This window comes from Hippopotamus amphibius, chromosome 6 (genome assembly GCF_030028045.1).
Source record: "Hippopotamus amphibius kiboko isolate mHipAmp2 chromosome 6, mHipAmp2.hap2, whole genome shotgun sequence".
Classification (NCBI taxonomy): Eukaryota; Metazoa; Chordata; class Mammalia; order Artiodactyla; family Hippopotamidae; genus Hippopotamus; species Hippopotamus amphibius.
Window position 1 is genome coordinate 144690657 of NC_080191.1, and position 25263 is coordinate 144715919.

The following is a 25263-nucleotide window of genomic DNA, read 5'->3' on the forward strand; positions in this document are numbered from 1 at the left end:
GAAAAAAATGCTTTTAAGGTGATAGACACATCAAAAAGAAATGGGTAAAGGCATAAAGGGACCCACACTGGCCAAACTGGGGTCAATTTGAACATCAAAATATAATGACAGGAATGGGTAGCACAAAGAACTTTTAAGTGTCAATGATTCTTGGTGCTTCCCTGGTGGTGCAGTGGTTAAGAATCCACCTGCCAATGCAGGGGACACAGGTTAGAATCCTGGTCTGGGAAGATCCCACATTCCACGGAGCAACTAAGCCCATGAACCACAACTACTGAGCCTGTGCTCTAGAGCCCATGTGCCACAACTACTGAGCCCACGTGTCACAACTACTGAAGCCCACGTGCCTAGAGCCTGTGCTCCGCAACAAGAGAAGCCACCACACTGAGAAGCCTGTGCACCCTAATGAAGAGGAACCTCCACTCTCTGCAACTAGAGAAAGCCCGTGTGCAGCAACGAAGACCCAACACAGCCAATCAATCAATCAATCAATTAATTTAAAAAAGTGTGCCTGATTCTATACTGATACAAATACACACATACACATACAAAGAAAATGGAAAGAAGGAAACAAGGAAGGAAGGAAACAAGGAAAGAAGGAAGGGAGGGAGAAAGGAAAGGATGGCAGGAAGGAAGGGGACTGGGAGGGAATAAAAAGAAGTAAATCTTGATAGAGTTAGAATATCACTGTTTTACAACAAACTTTAGTAATAATTGATTCAGGAAAAGATCATCAACTGATTAAAGTTTCTTAAAAAATAAAATAAAATATTTACACAATTTCAAAGTATCTTCCCCACAGATTACCTGTATCACAGAAGCAAAAGGGGTACCTTTCAGTGGAGTAAGTTATTGAAGCTATTGCCAGTAATGGGACAGACTGACATCATGGGCATCTGGATGTGATGTGCCGAGAAGGACCCAGCATCACTTCCACAACATTCCTGCCAAATCCAGAACTGAATCTATTCATGAGTAAACAATCAGACACGTCCAGATAGATAGAATTCCATAAAACAGCCAACCATCCTCTTCAAAAAATCTCAATGTCCTGAAAAGATAAAAGAATCATTGAGACTGAAGACACAAGGCAACTATATGCAACTCATAATCCCAGACTGGCTCCTTGAATTTGGGTTGAGTGAAGGGAGGGGACAGTACTGGGAGGACAGGTGACATTTAAATATGGACTGTATATTAGAAAATAGTATTGAATTAATACGAAATTTTCTGAATTTGATGATTGCCCTGTGGTTATGTAAAAGAATGTATTTGTTCTTAGAGATACGTGGCAGCATATTTAGGTTAAGGGCCACGATGCCTGTAATGTTTGCAATTGGCTCAACAATAATGATTATATATATTATATAACAACTCTAAATACACACTTACGTACATAGACATATATTATCGTACTATTCTAGCAGTTCTGTAGCTTTGAATTTTTTTCAAGATAAAAGTGCAAATTTCAGGTTTTGAGCTTGAGCAGGGGAAGCAGCCATTGACGCCCAGCTGAGTGTATGAGGACATCCTCACTCAGGAAAGCCAGTGGCTTTAGGGTCACTTCAGCTTTCACAGCTGGGGGAGTTACCCAGCACCCCTCCTTCCACCCCGTGCCCAAGACCGTGTCCATTCTCCATCACAACCTGTATCTCATAGTACTGTTATTCATTTTTCCAAAGTCATTTGCAACAGGGAAGTACAGGTGCTTGAACTGTTACAGTCCTTAGTCAGACTCATTTTTCTTAGGTTCAGTCAATATAAACTCCTTATAATTCCTGGATTTAATGTAGCAAGAGTGATTCTACAAAAGGTCAAATACCAGGCATTTACTGAACCAGTTACTGAACCAGTCAATTTTTTTCTAGCCATCTTGCAAGCAGTTTGGGTTTCCTACCCAATATCCCTTCTCCGTCTCTTCCTTGGTAAAAAAAAAAAAAACCCTTTTCATACACAAGACATTGTACCCAACACCAGGCAAGACAGCCTGTTTTTCCCAGACTCCCTCACAGGCAGAAATGACCACGTGACACAATGACACAATTCTGGCCAATGGAACAGTAAGTGGAAGACTGTTTGAGGCTCTGGAAAGGCTTTTGTTTTACAGGATAAAATAGGGAAGGTACTCCCTCTTCCTTTCATCCTGCCCTGGATGTGGACACAATGACTGGAGCAGCTGAGGGAAAGACTGCGAAAATCTCAGGAAGTCAATACTTGAGTCACTTGACCAACATCGGCAACTGCCCTTTTCTAGAGTTCTTGTTATACTAAAACAAAAACCAAAAAAATTCCTCTTGCTACTTGCAAGCTAGTACATTCCTAATAGATTCAAACAATTAGGAAGATGATAACATTTGTCTTGTCAGAAAATGCTAGGAATACACAAGGTTAAAAGCAACTAGCGCAGTTTTAGACTTGTTGGACCTAGGTTTCTGAGAACCAGCTAACTGGGGTATCCAACCGAGAACTGGCTATGAATGTTGGAGTGTTTTCTTAGGCATTTTGTATTTGGGGAGGATGGACGCAGAGGGGACGGAGGGAGATCACGGTGGGAGGATGAGTATACATCAGCATTCTGAACACTCATCGTAGAAAAGCTACACCTGAAATCATTTTCCTATATTTCTCTGTTTTTTGTATTTTGAACATACAGGAGGCAAAGGAACAGGTAAGGATTGTTGTTTCTTTGTGCTTTTTCTGTTACCTGGGAAGTACGTGTTATGTATGTGTTTTTTTCTTTTAGGTAGGAAAGACAAAGTGAGAAACAAATAATTTTTTAAAATCTAGTTGTCTTTAATTAGTTAGTGATAAGTAGAATTTAGGGATCATTCTTTTCTAAATTATAAAGAAATTCTGACTAGCCTGGAGAGTTCTGTTAGCTGATACCTGTCCAGACCACCAGAAATAGGGGCAATGCATAATTACACCGTCTGCCTCCTTTTCCTCCCCTCTTTATTTCAGCGGTGACTTATCAGCAAAAAAAAAAAAGAAAAAAAAAAAGAAAAGAAAAAAGCAGAGGACACATACATTGGGGAAATGGAGAAATTGAAAATAAATATGAGTACCTAAATATCAATACTCCACAAATAGATTACCCAAACACTACCGTTAGGCAATATAGGTCAGGCTATTTGGGTCATAAAAACCAAACTCACTTAGCCAACTAACGGGGATTTGTTATATAGTGTGATTAAAGAGGAGGAGAGAGACACATCGGGCACTTCTGGAGAAGTAAGGAATTACAAGAGTACCTTGTTTTATTGCGCTTTACAGACAACAGCATGTTTTACAAAGTGAAGGTTTGTGGCAACCCAGTGTCAAGCAATTTTTCCAATACCATTTGCTCACTTTATGTCCTGGTGTCACACTTTGGTAATTTTTGTAATATTTCAAACTTCTTCATTATTATATTTATGGTGATCTGTGATCAGTGATCCTTGATGTTACTATTGCAAAAATATTACAACTCATTAAAGGCTCAGATGATGGTTAGCATTTTTAGCAATAAAGGTTAGCATTTTTTAATTAAGGCGTGTACTTTGGTTTTTTTAGACATAATGCTATTGCACACTTATTAGACTACAGCATAGAGTAGACAAATTTTTATATGCTCTGGGAAACCAAAAAAACTTTGTGGTTCTCTTTATTGTGGTGATCTGGAACTGAATCCTCAACATCTCCGAGGTATTCCTGAACAATAGAGCTGAGTTTGATGCAGTATTGGAAGGTCATTCTAGAACCAAACCAAGGTTGGAAATTGGATTATCTTATCTCAATGGCAGTCAATTGAATTTTCACCTAAATGTAACTTGAGCAACTCTCTTGCTGTTTGGTTTTGTATTTCTACACCCTACTTTTTCACTGCAAATTAACTTATCCTCTAATCAATTTTCTCCACCTCATCCATACTCAAGGTTTCTGCTCCCTCCTGATGTTGGTCTTTATGTGCTTTTTCTGCTTCATGGCTTAAATTTCCTCTCCCACTGCCAACCAATTTTCAGAATTACCTAGTTTAGAATTTAGAGCTAGTGTCTGAAGTGGCCCGGCTCACTATGGTTGAGCAGAGCTCTTCTACAGATTGGCTATCTCAAAAGCCAATCCAAATAATTTTTGCCATTGGATAAACTTCCTCTCCTCTTCCAATCAGTATTGATGGGGAAGGTCACATAAAAATAGCCAAGAATCCTTTCCTTCAGCAGTGACCGTGGGTGGGGCCGTTTCCTTCAACAGTGGAGTCTGGAGGAAACCAAGTAACTCATGTAGGGCTTGTGAGTACCGTCAGAAAAAAGGGAAAGACAGTTGACATTTAGTTAGTGAGTATAATGGTATTCAGAGAATAACTCTGCAACTATACTCACAAAGCCAGACCCTGTAAGATAATTGTAGACGAAATGAGATATTAAATATGCTGTTATGAATAGCTGATTTGATTTAGAAAGATGACTGCTATTTCCCTGCAGTGGTATCAAATGACTGGGTTTATTTTCTCAAAGACCTTTGTAACACATGCTTGAAAAAGCTTAGCACTTTTGCTTGGAATATAAATGTCAAACTGTCAAAATCATAAAAATCTTTAAAACAATTTCTAGAAAAAGCTTAATAGAAAAGAGAAATGCATAAACATTATAAAAGAGGTCAAATATAAATGCCAATCAAGAAAATAGATGAAATAGATCAGTATTCAGCTATAATTGCCCCCCCCATCTTAATTTCATTTGGAATTCAATCTATGTAATTTCTTCTTTTTCAAATTCCATTTAGGATAATATCCAGTTGGTAATTTGTAGCTTTTCATGCAATGTGCCCAAGTGATGAGACATCTTTCCTGAAGCACTCTTTGCTCTCTTATTTAGCATCTTTACAAAACAATAACAAATATCTTGATTATTTCATGCTGAGTGAAACATTTTAGCACATTTATAAGGTAATGTTACTTAGAATTATCTTCCAGGACATTTTCCTTCTTCCCCTAATTTGTTGTAGCTGAAAGGCAGGATATGCGAATTTATTTTTACATTCTTGTGTGTTTTCTTTCATGGGGTCCCTCCCTCCTTTCTTTAGTCTTAATTTTAGCAAGCGAGACCATCTATCTTAGGTCTTCTTTCGCATAGCTTAAGTTCAATAATTTTACATAGAATTCTCTCCCCTGATTCTCTTTTCTGTTGCTGATATCAGACTTCCAGCCTCCAAATCTGTGAGAAAATTAAATTTTGTTGTTTAAGCCATGCAGTTTATGGTATTCCATGACAACAGAGTAGACTAATACAAGAGGGCTTATCCTCATTAATAACACTAGGTTTTACTCAAATGCATGCTTTTACATTTACCACAGTTGGTTTGCATAGGTCACTGGGTGGCCGGAAACAATCATCTCTGGACTTTCTAGACACATTATTTCTTAATCTGAAGCCCAAGAGTAGCCCATTTTAGCCAACATGAGTATGCCAATTTAGAACACTCTCAGAATAGAAAATTGTCTCCCATGTTAACCTGCAAGTTAACAGCAACAGCAACAAGACCAGAGAAAAGAGACATGCAGCTTACTTCCTACCTGAGCTGCCTGTTGGGAGAAAGGGACTGGAAGGACTGAGGGAGCCCACAGCTCTCCCCTGAATCTGCCCTCCAAAAACACAGAGTCTTCGTTTACCTCCAAAGTCCAGTTTTTTCATCCATAGTTTTCAGGAATTTTGAATTTCACAAACTAGCAAAATTATTTGAAATATTGGAAAAGAAAGTTCCAGGTCTGGAGAACAATGGTGGCTATCTGATTTTCCCAGTTGAAATGACAAATTCAATAAGAGTAAATGAAACCATAGCTGACTTATGCCTTCAGTATTACTAGGAGTCAGCAAACACTGCGACCTTCAAATCACTTGTGAATAGAGAAGAAAAATCCGGCAGTTCTCACTTCTCTCCTGCTGCTGGCAAGCCTGTGAGCAAGGAGAGCAAGTAAGGGGAAGTTTAAGAGAATCTCTGCAAAGGAGCAGAAAGGAAAAGAGGGCTTAGGAAAAGCAAAGGTAAAATCATCTCTAGAAAGAGAAAGTGAAACATTAAAGGCCAGAATTCTGAACACAGGTGGGTACTTGATAGAAAGTTCGCAGCACGAGTTGCAGGAAAGAGGCAGGACTGGACGTGGCAGCTTTAATGAAATACCGCACCCAGAGAAGAACGAGGCAGTAGAAGGAAAGAAGAAGATAAGAAGGGAAAATTAAGTATCTGGTGGTAATAGAAAAGAGACAAGTCACGCTGGGCTTTCTCCTTCCCCAACAGCAATACAATTCTTTTTGTGGCTGAAAATCCCCTACCTTGAAAAAATAATTTAAAAAAGGAAGCAGCTAAAGAAACTGAGCCAGTACACACCAACTAAATTAAATACCTTCAAACAAGCATGTGGTATATGAAAAACTAGATTAAATCAGAAATACAAGTACTAAGGACAGAAATGTACAAAAATAGGGAGAAATGAGAGTTGGTTGAATGTGGGAAAGAAATAGAAAAAAAAAAAAAACCACACCAGAAATAAAGATTAAAGTACAAGGTGCCTGAGAGAGTAGATTTGGATAAAAATTTAAAAAACAATCTTGAAGAAAAGCAGGAAAATAATGAAATAGAGCAAGATGTAAAAAAAAAAGGTCACAAAGAGCGTGGAAGACATGTAAAGAGAGTTCAGCATGTTAAGTGATGTCCCAGAAAGACAAAACAGTGGAATAGAATTCATATTTAAAACTGTAATCCAGGAATACTTTATAGAAATAAAGGAAGACCTCAATCTATACATAGAAAGTGCCTATTAGGTACCAGGAAAATTGACCTGGAATGACCAAGTCTGATACATATCCTAATAAAACTATTAGACTCTGAAAATAAGGAAAAAATCCTGAGGGTCTCCAGACAAAAAGACAAAATAATGTAAAGGCAAGAGAATGAGACTGACATCAGACTTCTCAGAAACAACATACAAAGCCAGGCAATAGCAAAAGCTACAATTTTCAAGAAACTTAAGGAAAGAAAATATGAACTAAGGATATTATATACAACCAAGATATTCTTTAAGTATCAAGACTATAGGAAAATAATGTTGAACCTGCAAGAACTCAGAGAATACTATATAAATGTATAGTATAAAAGCTACTAGAGGAGGAGCTTCATCCAACCAGTAGACAACTGAGAAAACTTAGGCAAAGGGACTACTTGTAAGCATTCATACCTTTCATTGTAGCATTTAGACTGAAACAATGGTGGAAACAAGGGTAGAAGAAAAACATGTAAATATTCTGTGTTCACATGTAGAAAAATGTAATTAGAAATAAGAGAAGGGAGAAAAAGGGAAATCTAGAAAAAGAACACTGATTCTCATTTAGGTAATAGGTCAGAGTTAAAGGATATGATTTAAAACTGACAAACCAGATAATAAAAATTTAAGTAAGAAAAGAAGGGGATTAAAAATTCTATAATATATTAACATAAAGCCACCGCTAGGATAAAAATACAAACCTTCCTAAATACCAAAAGGATTTTTTTTTTAAAAAAGAGAAGGTACAACCAAGTAGAAAAGGTTACACAGTAATTATAACATAATACATGCAGAAATTATAACAGAATTAGCCAAAAACATAACAGTCATATCAATAAATGTGAATAGGTTTAACTCAAGGTCAAAGACAAATTTCAAAACGCAGTAAACAAAGGGGAAAAAAGGACAATTTATAATGTTAAAATCCACATTCACATTTAGGATGTAACAGGTATGAATATCTATACAACAAATAGCACAGCAACCGCCTATATAAAATAATATTACAAGAGATTCAGGGAGAAACAGAGAAACACACTGCTAATAGGTATTTAACACACAGTATGAGACAGGTCAAGTAAACCAAATAAAAGAGAATACATAAGAACTAAACGGGAAGTCATTTGGGGAGGTATACATTGAATACTACACACTAATAATAGAGGAAATACAATCTTCTCAAGTATACATGAAACATTCACAGGGATATACAAATATGTGATCATATATTAGGGCACAAAGAAAATATCAGCAGATACTATAAACTTATTACAAACATTACTTGCTGATCACAATGCAATAATAATAGATGTTAAAAATGCAACCAAAAAAGATCCTCTACTTGGAAATTAAAGATATTCTAATAAACTTAACTCTTGGGCAAAATAGGATGTATAAACAAAAATTACAGAATTTCTAAAAAATAATGATACTAGATACAACTATGGGATACATTCTAAGCAGTGATCAGAGAAAATTTCATAGCACTAAATACCTATATCTATTAAAAAAATGAAGATTAATTACATTCCCAGCTGAAATAACTAGAACAACAACAACAAAGTAAAGCAAAAGCCAAGGAAGAAAACAATAAATATAAAAGCAGAAACTAAAATTAAAGAGGTAAAGAACAGAAAAAAAAAAACAGTACACCAAAGTAATGAATAAAATCCAGGAAAAACAAAAACATAGACAAAGGATTAGCCAGTTTAATTTAAAAAAGGGGGGGGGAATATACAGAATAAGAAATAACAATAAAGAAACAGCTATTGATACGGAGAATTTTTTTTTAAAAAATAAAAGATTATTTTACTCACTTAAATAGAAATACACATATAAAAACCCAGAGGAAATGGATGCTTTCTTAGAAAAATACAATTTAATAAACTGACTCCTGCAGAGATAGAAAGCTTAAAAAAGCAATTTGTATAGAAGAAATAAAGTTATCAAGCAATTACTCCACAAAAAAGTCACCAAGCCCTGGATGGTTTCATGGAGGAAATGATAAATTTGCATAAAAATATTTTAATTTTGCATGATAAAAAAATAAGCAGAGTCAAAATCACAAAAAACATACAAAAATGGTCCTTAAACATGAAAGATGTTTAACTTCACTCATGGTAGGAGAATGCAAATTGAAGGTGCAAGGAGATACCATTTCTTACCCATCATCTGGCAAAAATTCAAAAGCTTGACAATATTAAGTGAAGCCTTGAGGAAACAATCTCATACATCCCTGGTGGAGTGTAAATTGCCTCAACCTTTACGGAAAGGAATTTGTCAATACCTAATAAAACTGCATATGCATATGTTGTTTGACTAGAAGCAACCCCACTTCTCGGAATCTACTCTGAGGGTATACTTCAAACAAACCAGAAATACATGTGTAAGAACATTCATGGTAGCATTACTTGTAATTTGCAAAACACTGAAAACTATCTGAATGCCCAAGCATAGTAGATCGATCAGATAAACAAATCAGGGTACCTACACACCATGGAACACTAGACTGCTACAAGAAAAAAGAGAGAGAGAGATTGACCTCTATGGATGTACATGGAGTGACTTCTGGAGATGTTAAGTGAAAAAAGCAAGTATGTGAAATAGCTAATTCAATGAAAAGATACTCAACTTCATTCGTCATTAGGGACATGCAAATTTCTCTATGAGATACATTTGGTATCTGCAAGAATCCCTATAATAAAAAAGTCAATAACAGATGATGGTGAAGATGTAGAGAAATGGGAACTCCCTTCTCCCCTCACCCCACAGTTGCTGCTGGGAATGTAAAATGGTATAGCCATATGGAAAACAGTATGACACTTTCTTAAACATTTAAATACAAATTTATCATACAACCCAACATTTCCACTCTTAAGTGTCTACCCAAAAGAAATAAAGACCCATGTCCATGAAAAGACTTGTAGGTGAATGTTCATACCAGGATTATGCATCACAGCCAAGAAGGAAGCAACTCAAATGCCCATCAACTATTTAATGGACAGATTAATAAAACACAGGAGATTTAAATAATGGAATACTATTCAGCAATGAGAATACTGATAGAAATGCTGACACATGGAATGACATGGATGGACCTCAATTATGCTAAGTAAAAGAAGCCAGACAAAAAAATCACATTGTATGATTCTATTTATAGGAAACATCCAGAAATGAAAAATCCATAGAGAGAGAAAGTGGCTGGTGGTTGCCTGGAACTGGGGAGGAGACAGGGGACAGGGTGGCGTGGGAACAAGGGTTAACCAGTAACTAGGCATGAGGAATTTTACCGGAATGATGAAAACATTCTAAAACTAGGTTGTGGTCAGGTTGCACAACTCTTAAAAGGGGTGAATTTTGTGGCATTAAATTATACCTCAATAGTTTTTTTGTTTTTCTAAGGCATATATATAAACCATACATCAATAAAGTTGTATTTTTTTTTTTTTGGCACACGGGCTTAGTTGCTCCGTGGCATGTGGGATCTTCCTGGAGCTGGGATCGAACCCGTGACCTCTGCATTGGCAGGCAGATTCTTAACCACTGCGCCACCTAGGAAGCCCAATAAAGTTGTATTTTTAAAAAAGCGTGTATAGAAACAGACTCACAGACTTAGAGAATGAACCTATGGTTACTAGTGGGAAAGCGCATGGGGGAGGGATAGTTAGGGAGTTTAGGATTGACATGTACACAACTGTTTTATTTAAAACAGATAACCAACAAGGACCTACTGTATAGCACAGGGAACTCGTTCAATATTATGTAACAACCTAATTGGGAAAAGAATCTATCTGAAAAAGAATAGATACATGTATAACTGGATCACTTTACTATACACCTAGAACTAACAAGACATTGTTAATCACCTGCACTCCAATATAAAATAAAAAGTTAAAAAAAAAAAAAAAGTAGTACATAGCAGAACCAACCCTCTTAATTTGCTGATTCCCCCAGCTTTAGCACTAAAAATTCTGTGTCCCAAGAAACTTCACAGTCCTAGGCAAACTGGGATGGTTTCCCTATATGAATGCTACCTTTTGTGTAAGAAAGAAGGGGGATAAGAAACATTTATTATTACTTTTCTTCATGAAAAGATACAGAAGATAAACACCAAAAAACAGTGGAATTGGATACTTACTTGGTAGGGTGGGGAATGGGGCAGAAGGGATAAAGGTGACACTTCTCTAGTATACTTTTTGGTATTATGTTTAGAAGCATGTTAATGTTCTATATATTTTTAAACTGAATAAAATTAAATTTACAAGTATGGGAAGTGTGTATGGGTTGGTGGGGGGGAAGGAAGCTTAAACCTGGAAGAAAACTGAAACAAACCCAATTTATTTCAAATAAATAACATAATCACAGTAAAGGAAAAAAAATCAATCCAAGTAGTTCACCAACAAAAAATGTAATTACATATCCTTAGTCTTGGGCAGGGTACAGACAGGGAAAGACCTGAAAACAATTTTGTAGTCTTTTAAGTGTGTTTTTAATAGTGATAGGGTGAAAGAAATTCTAAAACTGTTTCAGATGTACTATAGAAATGAACAAGTGAATAAACTGATTTTTCAGGGAGCCAGGATTCTGAGGAAGAAGGGACATAGAAATATGAAATGGGGAAAGCAAGAAAGAACTTTTTGAGGATGGACTACAATTGGAGGTTATTAGTATGAACTCATGATTTCTGAAATCAAACATAAGGTGCCTATGACATGTAAAATATGTGTACATGCCTATCCGTGTATATGTTTGTACACGCATGTTTCCTAGTTCTGTTTGAATACGCCGAGAAGCAGATGACACCCAGTAGCAATGAGCCCACCCAGCAGCCAGAAATATGTATCTATTATCATTCCCCAGGGTTCCTTGGAGAAACTGCTGATTCCAGATCCTGGGACATATTTAAGATAACGTGCTTAAAAAAAAACAAGGGTAGTGGAAGCCACAAGGACATAGAAATGAGACTGAAATGGAAGGTACAACCTCCTGATCAAATCTAAGACCATTTAAGTATCAAAGTAAGTAATGAATTATAAGCCATCGAAAAAATGGAAAACAAACAAGGGGTCCAAAACAACAGTAACTATAAAAATTCATGTGGATAGATACGGACTGATGAATGGAAGGATGGGAAAGGATGGTTCATGCTCACACAGTAGAACGCTGAGTGTCAACTGGTACATAAGAAATGCTGGAGTTGGAAAATCACCATTTTGCAACTATCAAAGTAACGACTGAAGGAGCAAGAATCATCAATGGACGCTACATACTGGGGGGGAAATGTTGATGTTAACATGGACTTAAAGAGAGCCTTCCTCCGACTGCTTAACAGGTGCAAGGGAAAAAATAGTAACTACGCACTGGAGAAACTGAACAGCACCTTGACCAGGTGACAAAAAGTAACATTACCAGTGAGGAGCAGATGGGACACCGTGTAGGATTCTGACCAAGAATGCATTGCCTGAATCTAACCAAGAGGAAACCCACAATAAGGAACATTCTATTATTAAAGGGAAGAAAGGGGAGGAGACAGAAAACTGTATTTTTCAAAAACAGGTCAACACCATAAAAGACAAAGATAGCCATGGAAATGATCCAGGGTGAAGGAGATTAAGGGAAGGCAAGCGAATAAAGAAATGATAAAATAAAAATGGTAAAATCTTAACAATAGGTCAATCTGGATAAAAGAGGTGTTGATGTTCTTTGCATTATTCTTACTCTGGCCAATTTTTGGTAAATTTGAAATCACTTGAAATTATTTCCACATAAAAAGTTAAAAAACAATTAAGAAGGCCTGACACTGGGTTACCAAACTCATGTTTTGCCAAACAAGGTTATTACAATGCAATCATGAAAAAACCTCAAACTATACCATCTACATTTATATTACTTTGTTTAAAAAAAGTGTGAGAAGGTATTTTAAACATCCAAAACATAGCAATGATCTTAAATAAAAGAAAGGTCCTTTAAAAGGAATAAATTTAGATTTATGAAAAAGATTTATCACATTATCTTAATATTTCTCATTTCCCTGTGGACCAGGGACAGCTATGACAGCTTGGTGTTAGGGAATTCGTATTCCGAATGGTGCATTTTTGGCAACGGATGAAGTACAGTTCAGTGGAAAGGGCATGGAGTCTGGAGACAAATGCTGAATCCAAATCCCGGCTCCAGCAATTACTAGCTTTGTAACCTAAGCTCTATGAGCCAGTTCCTCAATGGTACGGCAGATGGCTAAATCGTAGGAGTGTTAAGAGAGTTAAATTAATGTATCTAGAATACTGCTTGACACAGAGGTGCTCAACATATGTCTCTTCTCTTCCTTTCCTCGGGAGTCACCTTCCTGTTCTCTGGAGTTGTATCTGCCTGGGGCCACAGTGGCCCTTTCCTCCTTGACTCAAAAACATAAACCCACTAGGATCATGTAGGAAACTGAATTATCCTGAGAAAAAACCTCCTTTTTGGAGGTAAATTTCATGAAAATAGAAGCCAGAGATATTGCATAGTAGAATAAAAACACAGAAGACATAAAAACAGATGAGTTGGGGCATGGCTGGTAATGTTGAGTTCTCTTAAGGTAAAGACAAGAAGAAAGATAGTACTCATTTATCTCAGAAAGATCTGCTGCTCAGAAAAAAACAGTATATTTTTTCTTCATCTATTCACAAGTCTATTTTTCAAATAACCATCCATCTACTTCCAAGAGTGAAAAATACCTTATGTCAAAAACAGAGTATAAAAATCACCAATTCTAGGTGTTTTACTAGCCATGTATCTTTGAAGAAAAAAAATCAATTCCGTAAAATATTCATAAATCATGAGATTCCATCCAATTGTCTATGGGTTTTTTGCTTCCCTCCACATATTTCCTGTTTACATCTAACAGGACGATTTCCTTTTATGTTGTCGATGACAGTAATTCTTTAAAATCTATTTTTTTTTAATGGGAGAAAAAATTTTAAAGAATAACTAAATTGCATCATAGCAAAAAAATTTATATTGCCAACAGAAATTTAACATTTAAAATCTTTATAAAAGATAAATTCTGATTTTTCCCTTTATTTTATCATAATTGAAAAATGAAATGAATTAACATGAATACTTGATACATAATTTCCTTAAAACTTCTCTATGGTGAAACAAAACTGTACATATTTAAAGAGTGTATATAATATTATTAACACTCATGACAATGTCAAACCAACTAGCATTGGTATAGCTTCAAATTACTGTTAGTTGTGGCTATTTATGGCAAAAAGGTGCAAAGCTTATTAGGGGCCAGCATACCAGAAAGACTTAACCTTACATTGTCACAGAGTTCAAAAGTGGCAGTACAGTGTGAAGACACTGTGAACTGCCTTCTCCTTCTCATAAGTCTCTTAAAACAAAGGTTGGAAAAATACTCAGTACCTCAAATATAATAACTAACAAAAATATTTCCATTAGCTACCTTTTGCCCGGAGTGATTAAGGACAAAAAAAATAGGAATTCTTGTTGCTTTATTAACCGATAAACTGCTAATAAGCTCCCGTTAGAAGTTCTTCAGACATTACACCAAGTAGTCTTGGTCTTCTGATCATATATATATATATATTCACATATATATATGCATTTTTTTCAAGTAAAGAAATGTTTAACAGATGTAAACTATTTATTGAATATTTGCCACCAAATATTGTTAAATACATTATCTTGCAGCATATCGCTTTCAAGTTAAAATGTCAGAAACAAACACCAATATTTACAATTCTTTTAAGGAATGTTATATAATGACACATTAAGGCGTAAATTCTTTTGGCTTATAATTCTTAAAAGAATGATAATAGCAAAAGTGATGCAAAATCTTCAGTGTGAGATTATGATTAAGCTACATTTTACAAAAATATGGTGTAAGATGGCAATAATCCCATTCAACATCCTGGATTATTAGATCCCTTCAGGAGGGACTGATAATTTATACAGTCAAACTTTAAAATTTACAGATAAAGGCAGTCCAATACCGCCACTGAGAAGTACATCTCTTAACATATACAACTTTCAGGCCACAGTTTTGAAGGTCTGAAGTATCAAGTTGGTTTGATGAATTAGTCGGTTGGCACTTATGAACACATTTATTGCCCTGTTTCAAAAAAAAAAAAAGAACAAGCATTAATTTTATCAAAAAAAATCATCCTTTAAAGCGATTTATACTTAAAATGCCCTACTAGTAGCAGCAATAAAATCAATTTAGGAAAAAAACAAAAAAGGCAAGCTAGTACTGAGTATCATAAATTTTATCCCAGCTTGGAATTGAAGGGTCCTGCATCATTTGAAACTATCTAGGAATTACTGCCCCCTAGTGGTTCTGGCTGGTAATAAGGTGTTGGTGGGCTGCTAATGATGGGTGGCGCCTCAACAACCAGAGTTCATTTACAGGTCGAAGAAATAACTGGCCAAAGAGGATTCAAACATAGTCTCCAGCTGCGGTTTCACAGAAGTTACCAAAATAAGATCTGCTAAAATATTGTTCTCAGTCTCAAAAAATATGTATATCAATGAGCATGATAAATACTTAAGAAAAAGCTCATTACTCTGAATCTGATTCATCCCAATCTCTGACCTTCTTTCAAAAAAAAATTGATAATTTTAAATTACTTTTAGAATTAATATACTTTTGAAACAAAATAATCATGTGGTTTCAATATTTATGAGTTGACGATATATAAAAATACGTTCTTAAAAATTACTCCATGCTATGCCCTATTTCCTATCAGTCCATCTTCCTGTGACCTGGAGCACAGCACTGACATGCTAGTCCCGTTGTGTGGCCTTATCAGTTTCTCAGTAGCAAAACTAAAGCTTGTAAGGTCGTCCCTCAGTATCCAAGAGGGACTGGTTCCAGGACCACCCTCAGGTACCAACATCTGTGGATACCCAAGTCCCTTATTTAAATGGTATTGTATTTGCACATAACCTATGCATATCCTCCAGCATACGTTAAATCATCTCTAGCGTCTAACTTGCAATACCTAATACAATGTAAATGCAATGTAAATAGTTGTAAATACAATATAAATGCTATGGAACTTTCTGGAATTTTTTCCCCAAATATTTTCAATCCACAGTAGGTTGAATCCAGGGATGTGAACCGGCAGATACGAAGGGCTGACTGAATCTTCATCTAGACATTCCTCAAAAAAGGGGGACTAGGAAGAATTAGATGAATCAATGCAAATTCATCCTCCTATTGAAAAATGGCTCAATGATCAGGCTCTAATAATAATTTTCAATTTTGAGGAAAGCACAAAACTTGTGGCACATTATTCATATGCAAATAACAGTAATTAAAAGTAGCTGCTGAATGGAGAAAAAGTAGTATCAGGGAGACTGAATAATCCACATGCCTGTTTAAACTGTTAAAAAGAACTTTGGGACCAAGGCACCAGGATTTTAAAAAACTGAACCCAAATGATTCTAACATACAAGCAAGTATGAGAGTAAGTAACTTCAGATTAATGAAAACTATGCTCTAAATGAATTTCTACCTTTAAATGTGCTTATTCCATGATAGTTCTTAATTAATCAGTATCATAAATAACTTCCTTAATGCAAATTATTCTTTTAATGTGTTTTTTTGGTTATTTGGGCTTAGCAGAGGAGACCAAGGAAAAACAGATGTAGGTTTATTTTCAGAACACACCGGCTAGCTTATTAAATTAAGTCAACAAGGTACATTTCCCCTAGACAACCTGAATAGTAGTATGAAACAACACAAAACCATTAATAATGTTTAGCTCAATACCTTTAATTTATAATCAAATGTTTCATTATAATAAAATTTCAACCTGTTTGAACTATTAAAAATAACTATGAAAATCAATATACCATTCTAATATACTTTTATTATTTTTTAATATTACTACAATACTGTAATAGTCTGACATGCATACTGGGATCTTAAAACGTCAATGGTAGGATAGGATGTTAGAGGTCACTGCTAATAACAGCTGAAATAATCACTATTTATTCTTCTGCTTCAAGCACTGTTAGAAAACGGTCTTGTCCACAAAATTCTACTTGAGGTACAAAGAATTCTCTATAAGGTATGAGGCTAAAGAAGACATAGCCTCTGTGTCAGTTTATACATTATATGTACATGTGTATTATACATAAATCACATAAGATTTCTTGGTTTTCCAAAATGTTATACAGCCAAGCATATGTAAATTTTAAAATAATGTCCAATTTACCCTTTTAGTATACTTCCTGTCTTATAGAAAGCCTCCCTCTTCCAGGACAGTGGATCACAACTTTTTGCAGCACTTTAAAAACACATGAAGCACTTTTACAAAACACCTGAACTCTGGCCCCACTCCAAGCCAATGGAATCAGAATCTCTGAAGGTGGGGCCAAAGCACTGGGATTTTAAAACACTGAACTCAAATGATTTTAATGTGCAAACAGGATTGAGAACCGCTGTTTTAACTATAGTGCAGCAGTCCTTAACAGACCTGCAGCATCCATATCATCTGGAAATTTCTTAGAAATGTAAATTCTTGGGCCCACCCTGGACATACAGAATCAAAAACTCTGTCTGGGACCCAAATTTGTCTTTAAGAAGCTCTCCAGGTGATTCTGAGGCTATTAAAGTTTGAAAATTATTGCTTCAGGGGTTGGTAAAGTAGGCCAGTAAGTCAAATCTCATTCACTGTATGGCCTGCAATGTAGGAACACTTTTACATTTTAAACAGTAAAAAAATTTTTTTTTAAACTCAAAATGTTATGATGTGACAGTTGAAAATTATACAATTCAGTGTCTATAAGTAAGGATTAGAACACAGCCACAAAAATGCCACTTGTTTCCAATTGTCTACAGCTGCTTCTGCACAATGACAACAGAGGTGAAGTGCTACAGCTGCAACAAGCCCACCAAGTCAAAATACCTGCCATCTGGCCCTTTTAAGAAAAAGTCTGCAGCTCTGGCTCCAGAGTAGAGCTATGGCTGGATTATCAACCATTCCCTTTCAATTTTTAACAGTCTATCTTAGTAATTGGCATAAGTATTAATAATATAGTAAAAGGGTTTAATTTATACGGTTTTAGTATCATATAAAACCACATAATTTTCTTATTTTAAAAGAAAAGGATGATAAATGACAATACTTACTTGCCATCTTTAAAATAGGTTTTCAGAGTATCACTGAAACTTTTGGAGTACTTTACAAATTCTTTCTTTTGGTGTTCAAGTGCCTACAGACATCAAAAATAATAAGAAAAAAATACTAAATAAGAAAAAAGAAATAATACAAAAGCCAAAGTCAAAGACAGGAGATTACACAGAATACAAATGTACTGTATACTACAGATAAGCATTTTTAGGAGTATTTACTTAAATACATCTAACAGCATATTTAAATTCAAGGACAAACCCAGTCGTTAATGATACAAAACCATTTCTAATAATTCAAGTCTTATTATTTAATTCAATAAAACAACTAGGTGTAAACCAGCACCCAGGGTGGCAGCTTGTAAGGCTTCTACTAAACTTACCCTGCGGTTCTGGTATTGATATTTCTTGAAGACATTGTTCACTGTATCAAGAAGTTCTTTTATTGCACTAGCTATATCCCTGTTGGGTGAGGAAAAAAGAATCTTAAAATCCGTTTCATCTGAAAGAAGTCTATATGTATATTTTTAAAAATCACTATCAACGTTAATTACCATATGGACACTGCATCAAGTGCAAATACTTGACTGGCTGGTTGACTGGGGGTTTTAGCCCGTACCCTCCTGCGATCTGAGCTGAAGAAACACTACACAACTAACATCAAATTTCCCAAATCAGTAACATTTCATTCAGCATTACTTACTCAAATTTATAAGAAAATACCTCTGCCTCTCATCTTTTCCAGTTATGATTCTTCCTTTCTCCGGTTCATGTAGGTGAACTCAAGCAACCATACCATCCACTTTTGCTTTCCCATGAACAATTAGATGAAATTTTGCTATTACATGTAACTCACTTCTGTACTTAAACACCAAGTTATAGATCTGATAGTTTTGATGTTTAAAATACTTCCTCCTCAGATACAATTCTTCTCTCTTAAGACACACTTATTTACCATTCTAACAACTGCGTATCCTCTTCTTCCAAACCTTTGCTGTCACTATTTCCATTAGAAAATATATTTAAATTTCTGAGACAAGATCAGAATATTCTTCTACCTTAACCTTTTCAGTAATCATCCTTTGACTTATATATGTATCACCATTTTCCTGCCCTTTCTAAAGAAAGAGAGAAGAAATCAATAATTCTCATGAGTTGACTATTCTTCCTATCCATGTACCATTTTTTTTAATTCTTATCTTTTATATCTATGCCCTTTTCAATTTCCATGTCCTAACTTCATAGTAAGATTCTGGCAAACTGAACTTACTGTAATTCTGCATTATCAAATAGCCTTCAGTCTCTAAGGCAAAACTTCTCTTTGTCACATCCAGTCTCTTAGCTGTTAATTGCTACAAAAACTTTTGCTATTCAAATGCAATGCAAATGTGAAGATATGAATTAGTAAAACATCAACTTAGACCACCCCAAACATAACCTTTTAATCTCAAATGTCAGATTTCAGTTATTTCATACCTAAAACATTTCAGCTGTACTATTTAAAGAAAACCAAAATGCTCCATGTGTCCACATTTTTGTGTATGTGTGTCTCTCACAGCTTATTTCTAGTAAATAAGCATATGGAAATTCTAAAAATTACAAATACACAGAATATTGCTATAAAAAAGTATTTAAGCCTATTCTGAAGTAGTAATGACATTTTTATTAAGTATTTCAATAAATATTTCCTTGTTACTTCTCATATGTCAAATATTGGTATCAGGCTGAAACATTAAAACATCAGATATTCAAAAAGGACAATGAATTCACATAGAAATTACATCTGTCTACTCTTTTTTTGGTTTTTGGCCTCTACTTTAGTAATAATTTTAAGTTCCTTTCATTTGTGTTTTCAAGAAAGTTGAATCCTTCTGTATTGCTGTGATGGGCAAAAAGTCCCCCTACTGCTTGATAAAATAGTGTCATACGAGCACCCTATTATATGAGAAAAATTACAATTTCGACACATTAAAAAAAAGTCAAATCTCCCAACATGGAAGATTCTTCAAACCCACAGTAACCTTATTCAAAAGGGATACAATGAAGCAAATTACAGTGATCAGACAGTTAGCTGGTTATACACAACCATACTTCGTGGTATACTTCAATGAACACTGGGAGTCTGTATGTACTTTAAAAGGGGAAAAAAACCTCCCCAGGTGAGCCTGTTGATGAACCAGGTTTGGAAACCATTGTTAGGAAACCCAGAACCTAGAGCTAAGCCTTGATCCACTATTTGCCACAGAGCTTTATAAAGACCAAGGCTGTTTATCCCCAGGCCTGGCCTTCTCTAAAACAACCTGCAGCAATTTATGTCAAATATTATGTCATCTGTATGTACACAGAATAGCATTTTCATTTATGGCACTAAGGTTTGCACAAGGGAAGCTAAATTATTTTAGTAACTACCTGAAAGTTTGTTTCCTATAAGAGAAAATACCAGTACACAAAAAAAATATGTCAGACACAAAGAACTGGGGAAACCCTAAAGGTAAAATAATTATAGTGCAATTTTATGCAGAGTTTGGAGTTAATGGATACACGACACATAGTAGAAAGGAATTTTAGCAACTTGCAGGTTGCTAAAGGGCTTAAGGGGGCAACTTTGGGGAAACATATACACTGAAAGAGAGAACCACAGGCATCAGAAGAAATGTAATTCACCTTATAAAAAACTGTGATACACGACACATAGTAGAAAGGAATTTTAGCAACTTGCAGGTTGCTAAAGGGCTTAAGGGGGCAACTTTGGGGAAACATATACACTGAAAGAGAGAACCACAGGCATCAGAAGAAATGTAATTCACCTTATAAAAAAACTGCATGGAATTGCAGAGCTTCCAACTGTATCACCCAAATTTGTATAATTATGTTCACACAAACACTCTAAAGGAAGGAAATTCTTACGCTGTATGTTTAGTTTGGTCTAGACTGGACACCTCTGGAAAAGCTATTTTGAGACCATCATCAAAACCAAATGCTGGTAAACTTTCACCAATGAATATGTAAATGTACATTATAAAGAGTAAATAGATAAATGCATAGCTTTCTAGACTATTTTTTTTTTCTACACCCCCGAGCGACCTTTCTAGACTATTAAATCACCAGTTTCCACTAGTCATCCATTAACTGGAATGTATCCTAAGAATTAATTTTATAAAATATTTGCATAAGCTCAAGTGTGGTCAAACAGAAACATTCATTAATCAAAAGCACTTTAAAAATATTTGTTTGCTGCATCATTTTTCCTAATCAACTTCATAAAGAAAGGGGAAAAAAATTCTTATTCCACGTTTTATGTGCTGTCAGTGTATGTTAGGGTCTGTGCTAGGTACTACGTTTATCATTTCAATTCTCACAACTATTGCCCTTATCTTCACAGGCAGAAACCACACTCACAGAAGCTAAGCAACTTATCCAAGGTCACACAAGTCAAACCAAGGTCTGCTGATATATACAAAAATATCTGGAGATTTGTCAGCTGACAGAAATCTTTTTTCATAATAGCTACTTGGTATAGTAAGTATATGACACATGCTCACTGAAAAATATTGTTAAAATAAATGAAAGATGAGGATATCCACCTTAAATATGAGAAAGTAAAATATTTTAAAGAAAAATAATAACTGCACAATATGTTGTGCTTGAAGGATGAACCATTTTTTATTTTGGTGCAGTTTTACCCACTAATTTGTCAAACAACAGTGGTAACAATACATATCAAAATTTATCAATATATATCAGCGATACAAATAATTACACTTTAGCCATCCATGCTAATGCACACATGGTTGAATTTCAGTCTCAGAAACAATATATATTATCAACAAACTTTCCATGGCAAATTATCCCTCCTAAAATGGATACAAAATAAATGTTAATTGCCAGTAATCTTAATTCAGTTGTGCCGAGTACACTCCAGAAAACAAAACTGAAGTATTACTATTGCCCCATAAATGAGTGGCAAGACCCTAATTCAGCCTCTGTCAATGACTAAGGACAAGACTCTTAAAGCTCTTGACCTCGACTTCCTTTTGATTAAAATGTGTCTGTTAAGGTGGTTTTCAAATTGTATCTCTCAAGAGCCACACTGGGTTTAGCAGAGATGCCTTGGGGACTTCCTAAGGTGGGAAGAGGGTATCAAATTAGCAGGATGAGGGCTCTGGGCCTACCATCTCTATCCCAGCTTCAATTGCAACACTGTTCTCCCTCTTACCTATCGACATCCTAGATAGGATGTCCTTTATCACACCTCTTACAAACAGCAGAAATATTCTTTTTTTTTTCAATCACCAGATGAGATCAACATTATGAATCTATGTTTGGAAGGCGGCAGAGAAATCCCTGGAGTCAGTGTGCTTAGGTTCAAACCAAGTTATAGAAATGTAGCATATGATCACCAGAATAAATTAAAACAAATTATTTGAAAATTCTAGAAATAAGCATTTAAACAGTTATGTTTGAGATCACTGATAACTTATCCTTTTATGGGCCAAACATGTTCACTTTATACCAAGCTGAAAATAAAAATCTGTATTAAAAACTGTTAAAGAAAGTTGGGGCTTTCCAATACAGGTATAGTATTTACCTTAGGGTTTCTCCCCTGATTTTGGCTAGTCAATCAAGTCTTTTGTATTTTCTGATCCTCGATTAGAGGACCAAAAAGAAGAGGGTTACTCCTTGAGAGCTGGGCTGGTACCTGTCACCATTATTTTCCAAAAAGGGTCATAATCCTCCCTCTATCCCACTCAAAATAGGGGCCAAATAGCTAAAACAGAATTTTGCAATGTGAATTACAAAGAATACTCTTCCTGTGAGATGTATGCTAATATTTATTCCAAGGAGCCTCCTTCAGTTCTTTAAAGATACCAAGTTATGAGGCAGCTTCTTCCAGAAAAAGATCTGTGCTGAATCCTTCCTTTCTAGCAATTTCTACTCGTGGTTTCCCCAAAAGGTTGCATTGACAGTGCCACTACAGCTATTCCCAGCTTTCTTTGTTTTCTACCCATTGAGGCTGAAGAAAATTATCTGACTCTTCAGTTTAAAAATACTTGTCTAGAAATTGTGCTTGGAGTCTCCTCCTCATTCCTCCGTCCTCTCACACCCGAGGAGAGCGCCCCTGGGCGGACGCACTAGTGCCCCTGCTTGACAATGACCCTTTTTGCTGCTGTCCATCAGCCAGCCTCCTGACCCCATGCAGTTCTCAGTCTTTTTTAACCTACAACCCAAAGGCAAGGATTTTTGGAGGTTCACAATTTCGTCAATATTAAAAAGTGCTATTTATAACTAAGAGTACATTATTATGCTAATGACTTGTACCATTTCTGAAATAAAACCAATATTGGTATCCTTTGTTATCAATCTCTATAATTTATCCAACTTCCCTCTTCATGTTACTCAGACATTGACATTTTTCCATTTCTCACAAAGTTCAAACTGCATTCCAGTTTATGTACATTTCATTCTGTTTTTAAACATTCAAAAAAATGTTATTGTACTCAGAAGCCAAAGACACAGTTTAGAAGTTAATAATAAAAGTGTAGCAATTAAAATTTTCAAATTTTTTATTTCAAATTAATATTTCAATTTAATATTAATGTCATACCAAAGTAAAACATATAGAATGAGTGGTTCTTTTGAAGTACTTAAAAAAAATAAGAAGCAAACAAAAAGTTGCTTACTTGATTGTCTGCAGAAACCTCACTCTGTCATTGATCTCATCTGGGATCTTACTGAGGATTTGTTTAAGTGCTCGTGCCTTTTCGTTTAGGTCCTGGAATTCTGGCTCTGGTCGTTCAATCATATACTCTGATAAAATAAATACATAATAAAAAAAAACAACCATGCAACTTGCTGCCAAATTCAAGTCTAAGAATTTCCAATGTGTTGGTCAAGGAGGTGGAGTGGGGAGGCAGGAGATAAAGGCCAGATAATTAGGAAAGACAAGGTTGCAAAGCAGAATTCATTACAGTTCAACTTAGTTCAGTAATTATATTCGGGCTCCCTCCAAATAAAATATCAGAAGATGAAAGACTGAACATTTTCAGTTGGGGGGTAAATGGAAATCCCATGAAATCTTAAAAATAAATTTAAAAAAACTTAAAAGGGAGGCTTAATCAAGTTTTTCAGGACTCTCAAGCTACATTTCACAAGGAAACCTTAAAGTAAGTAATGACATTTGTAACATATACAATGGCAATGGGGAATAGGAGTTTAATAAAAACTTCTACAGTGAATATACAATGACTCATTGCATCAAAACCCCAAACAACCTACTAAAATCTTCAGCACATTCTTGAAATCTCACTTAAAACATAAATACCACTGTAAGTCCAACAGAATGGTTGGCATCACAGAACAGCACTTTGGGAAGGAAGTTTACTCAGACCTAGCAAAAGCAAAAAGTTTTACCACCAGATTCACTGTAGACTTGGAAACATTACAACTCTACCAACTCATCAATGTAACCCAGCCTAACACGCTGCAGATGCTCAAATCTAGCATAATGATGAGGACTTCCTCCTAATTTACAGAATCAGTTAAAACCTCTACCTTTGTTCTCCCCTATAAATATGGGAAATTATGTTTTTCTAAATTAAAAATTTAGAAAATGGCTACTAAATTTAAGTGAAACCCATTTCTAATTATTTAAAAAAGCAAAAACGTGAAGAGGCCAAAAGGATGATTATTACGTCATCCTCTCTAATCTGTGTTTGAAAAAAAGAATGCTATACTACAGTTTAAAAAGAAGAAACTCATTACTTTCAAACTGGTATTTGCATAAAGGGAACACAAAATAAAACAACCATTCCAAAGAGCTTGTCTCTTGGTGAAACTAGAACTCATCAGACACACTAATTAATAGGGGAAAAAATGAAAGCATGCAGTATAAACAAGTGCTTTACTTCAAGTAATTAAAGCTAACAAATATAAAAATAAAAAGGACTATGTTTCTATTTTATATTGGCTTTTTTCCCACTTGCAAAACAATAATAAAAACAATAACAAGAGGGAAGAGAGGAGAAGGGGAAAAGGAGGGGAGGGAAGGAAGGCCCTTTTAACAAATGAGAAAGATTTGGAGGAAGAGCTTTTCAACAACTGTAAGGAAACTGAACAAGACTCTTTCTGATCACCTTCTACATCATCAGCTGCCATTCGAAGAAGGGACTCTGTGAAGTTGACTTCTACACTTTTTTTCTCTAAAATTTTCATAATGATGTCTTGTGTGAGTCCTGGATTTTCTTTCTCAGCCTGTAAGAAAGAGAAAACTAGTTTTGAAATAAAGAAACTAAATCAGCATTTCAAAGCCAAAACCTAATTGTTT

The 25263-nt window shown here is 35.4% G+C and overlaps 1 protein-coding gene across 2 annotated transcripts in view; it reads right to left on the bottom strand.

Moving 5' to 3' along the window:
• Positions 1-14425: 14425 nt before the first annotated feature.
• Positions 14426-25263, bottom strand: part of PDCD10 (programmed cell death 10) — a 40258-nt gene continuing 29420 nt past the window's right edge. For both annotated transcript variants that reach the window (XM_057739493.1, XM_057739492.1), the window contains exons 4-8: positions 25073-25190; positions 23621-23747; positions 18323-18401; positions 17940-18022; positions 14426-14912 (exon numbers count right to left, since the gene is read on the bottom strand). In XM_057739493.1, the coding sequence (XP_057595476.1) occupies positions 14831-14912; positions 17940-18022; positions 18323-18401; positions 23621-23747; positions 25073-25190 (489 nt within the window). In that variant the 3' untranslated portion in view covers positions 14426-14830. The remainder of the gene's footprint in view (positions 14913-17939; positions 18023-18322; positions 18402-23620; positions 23748-25072; positions 25191-25263) is intronic.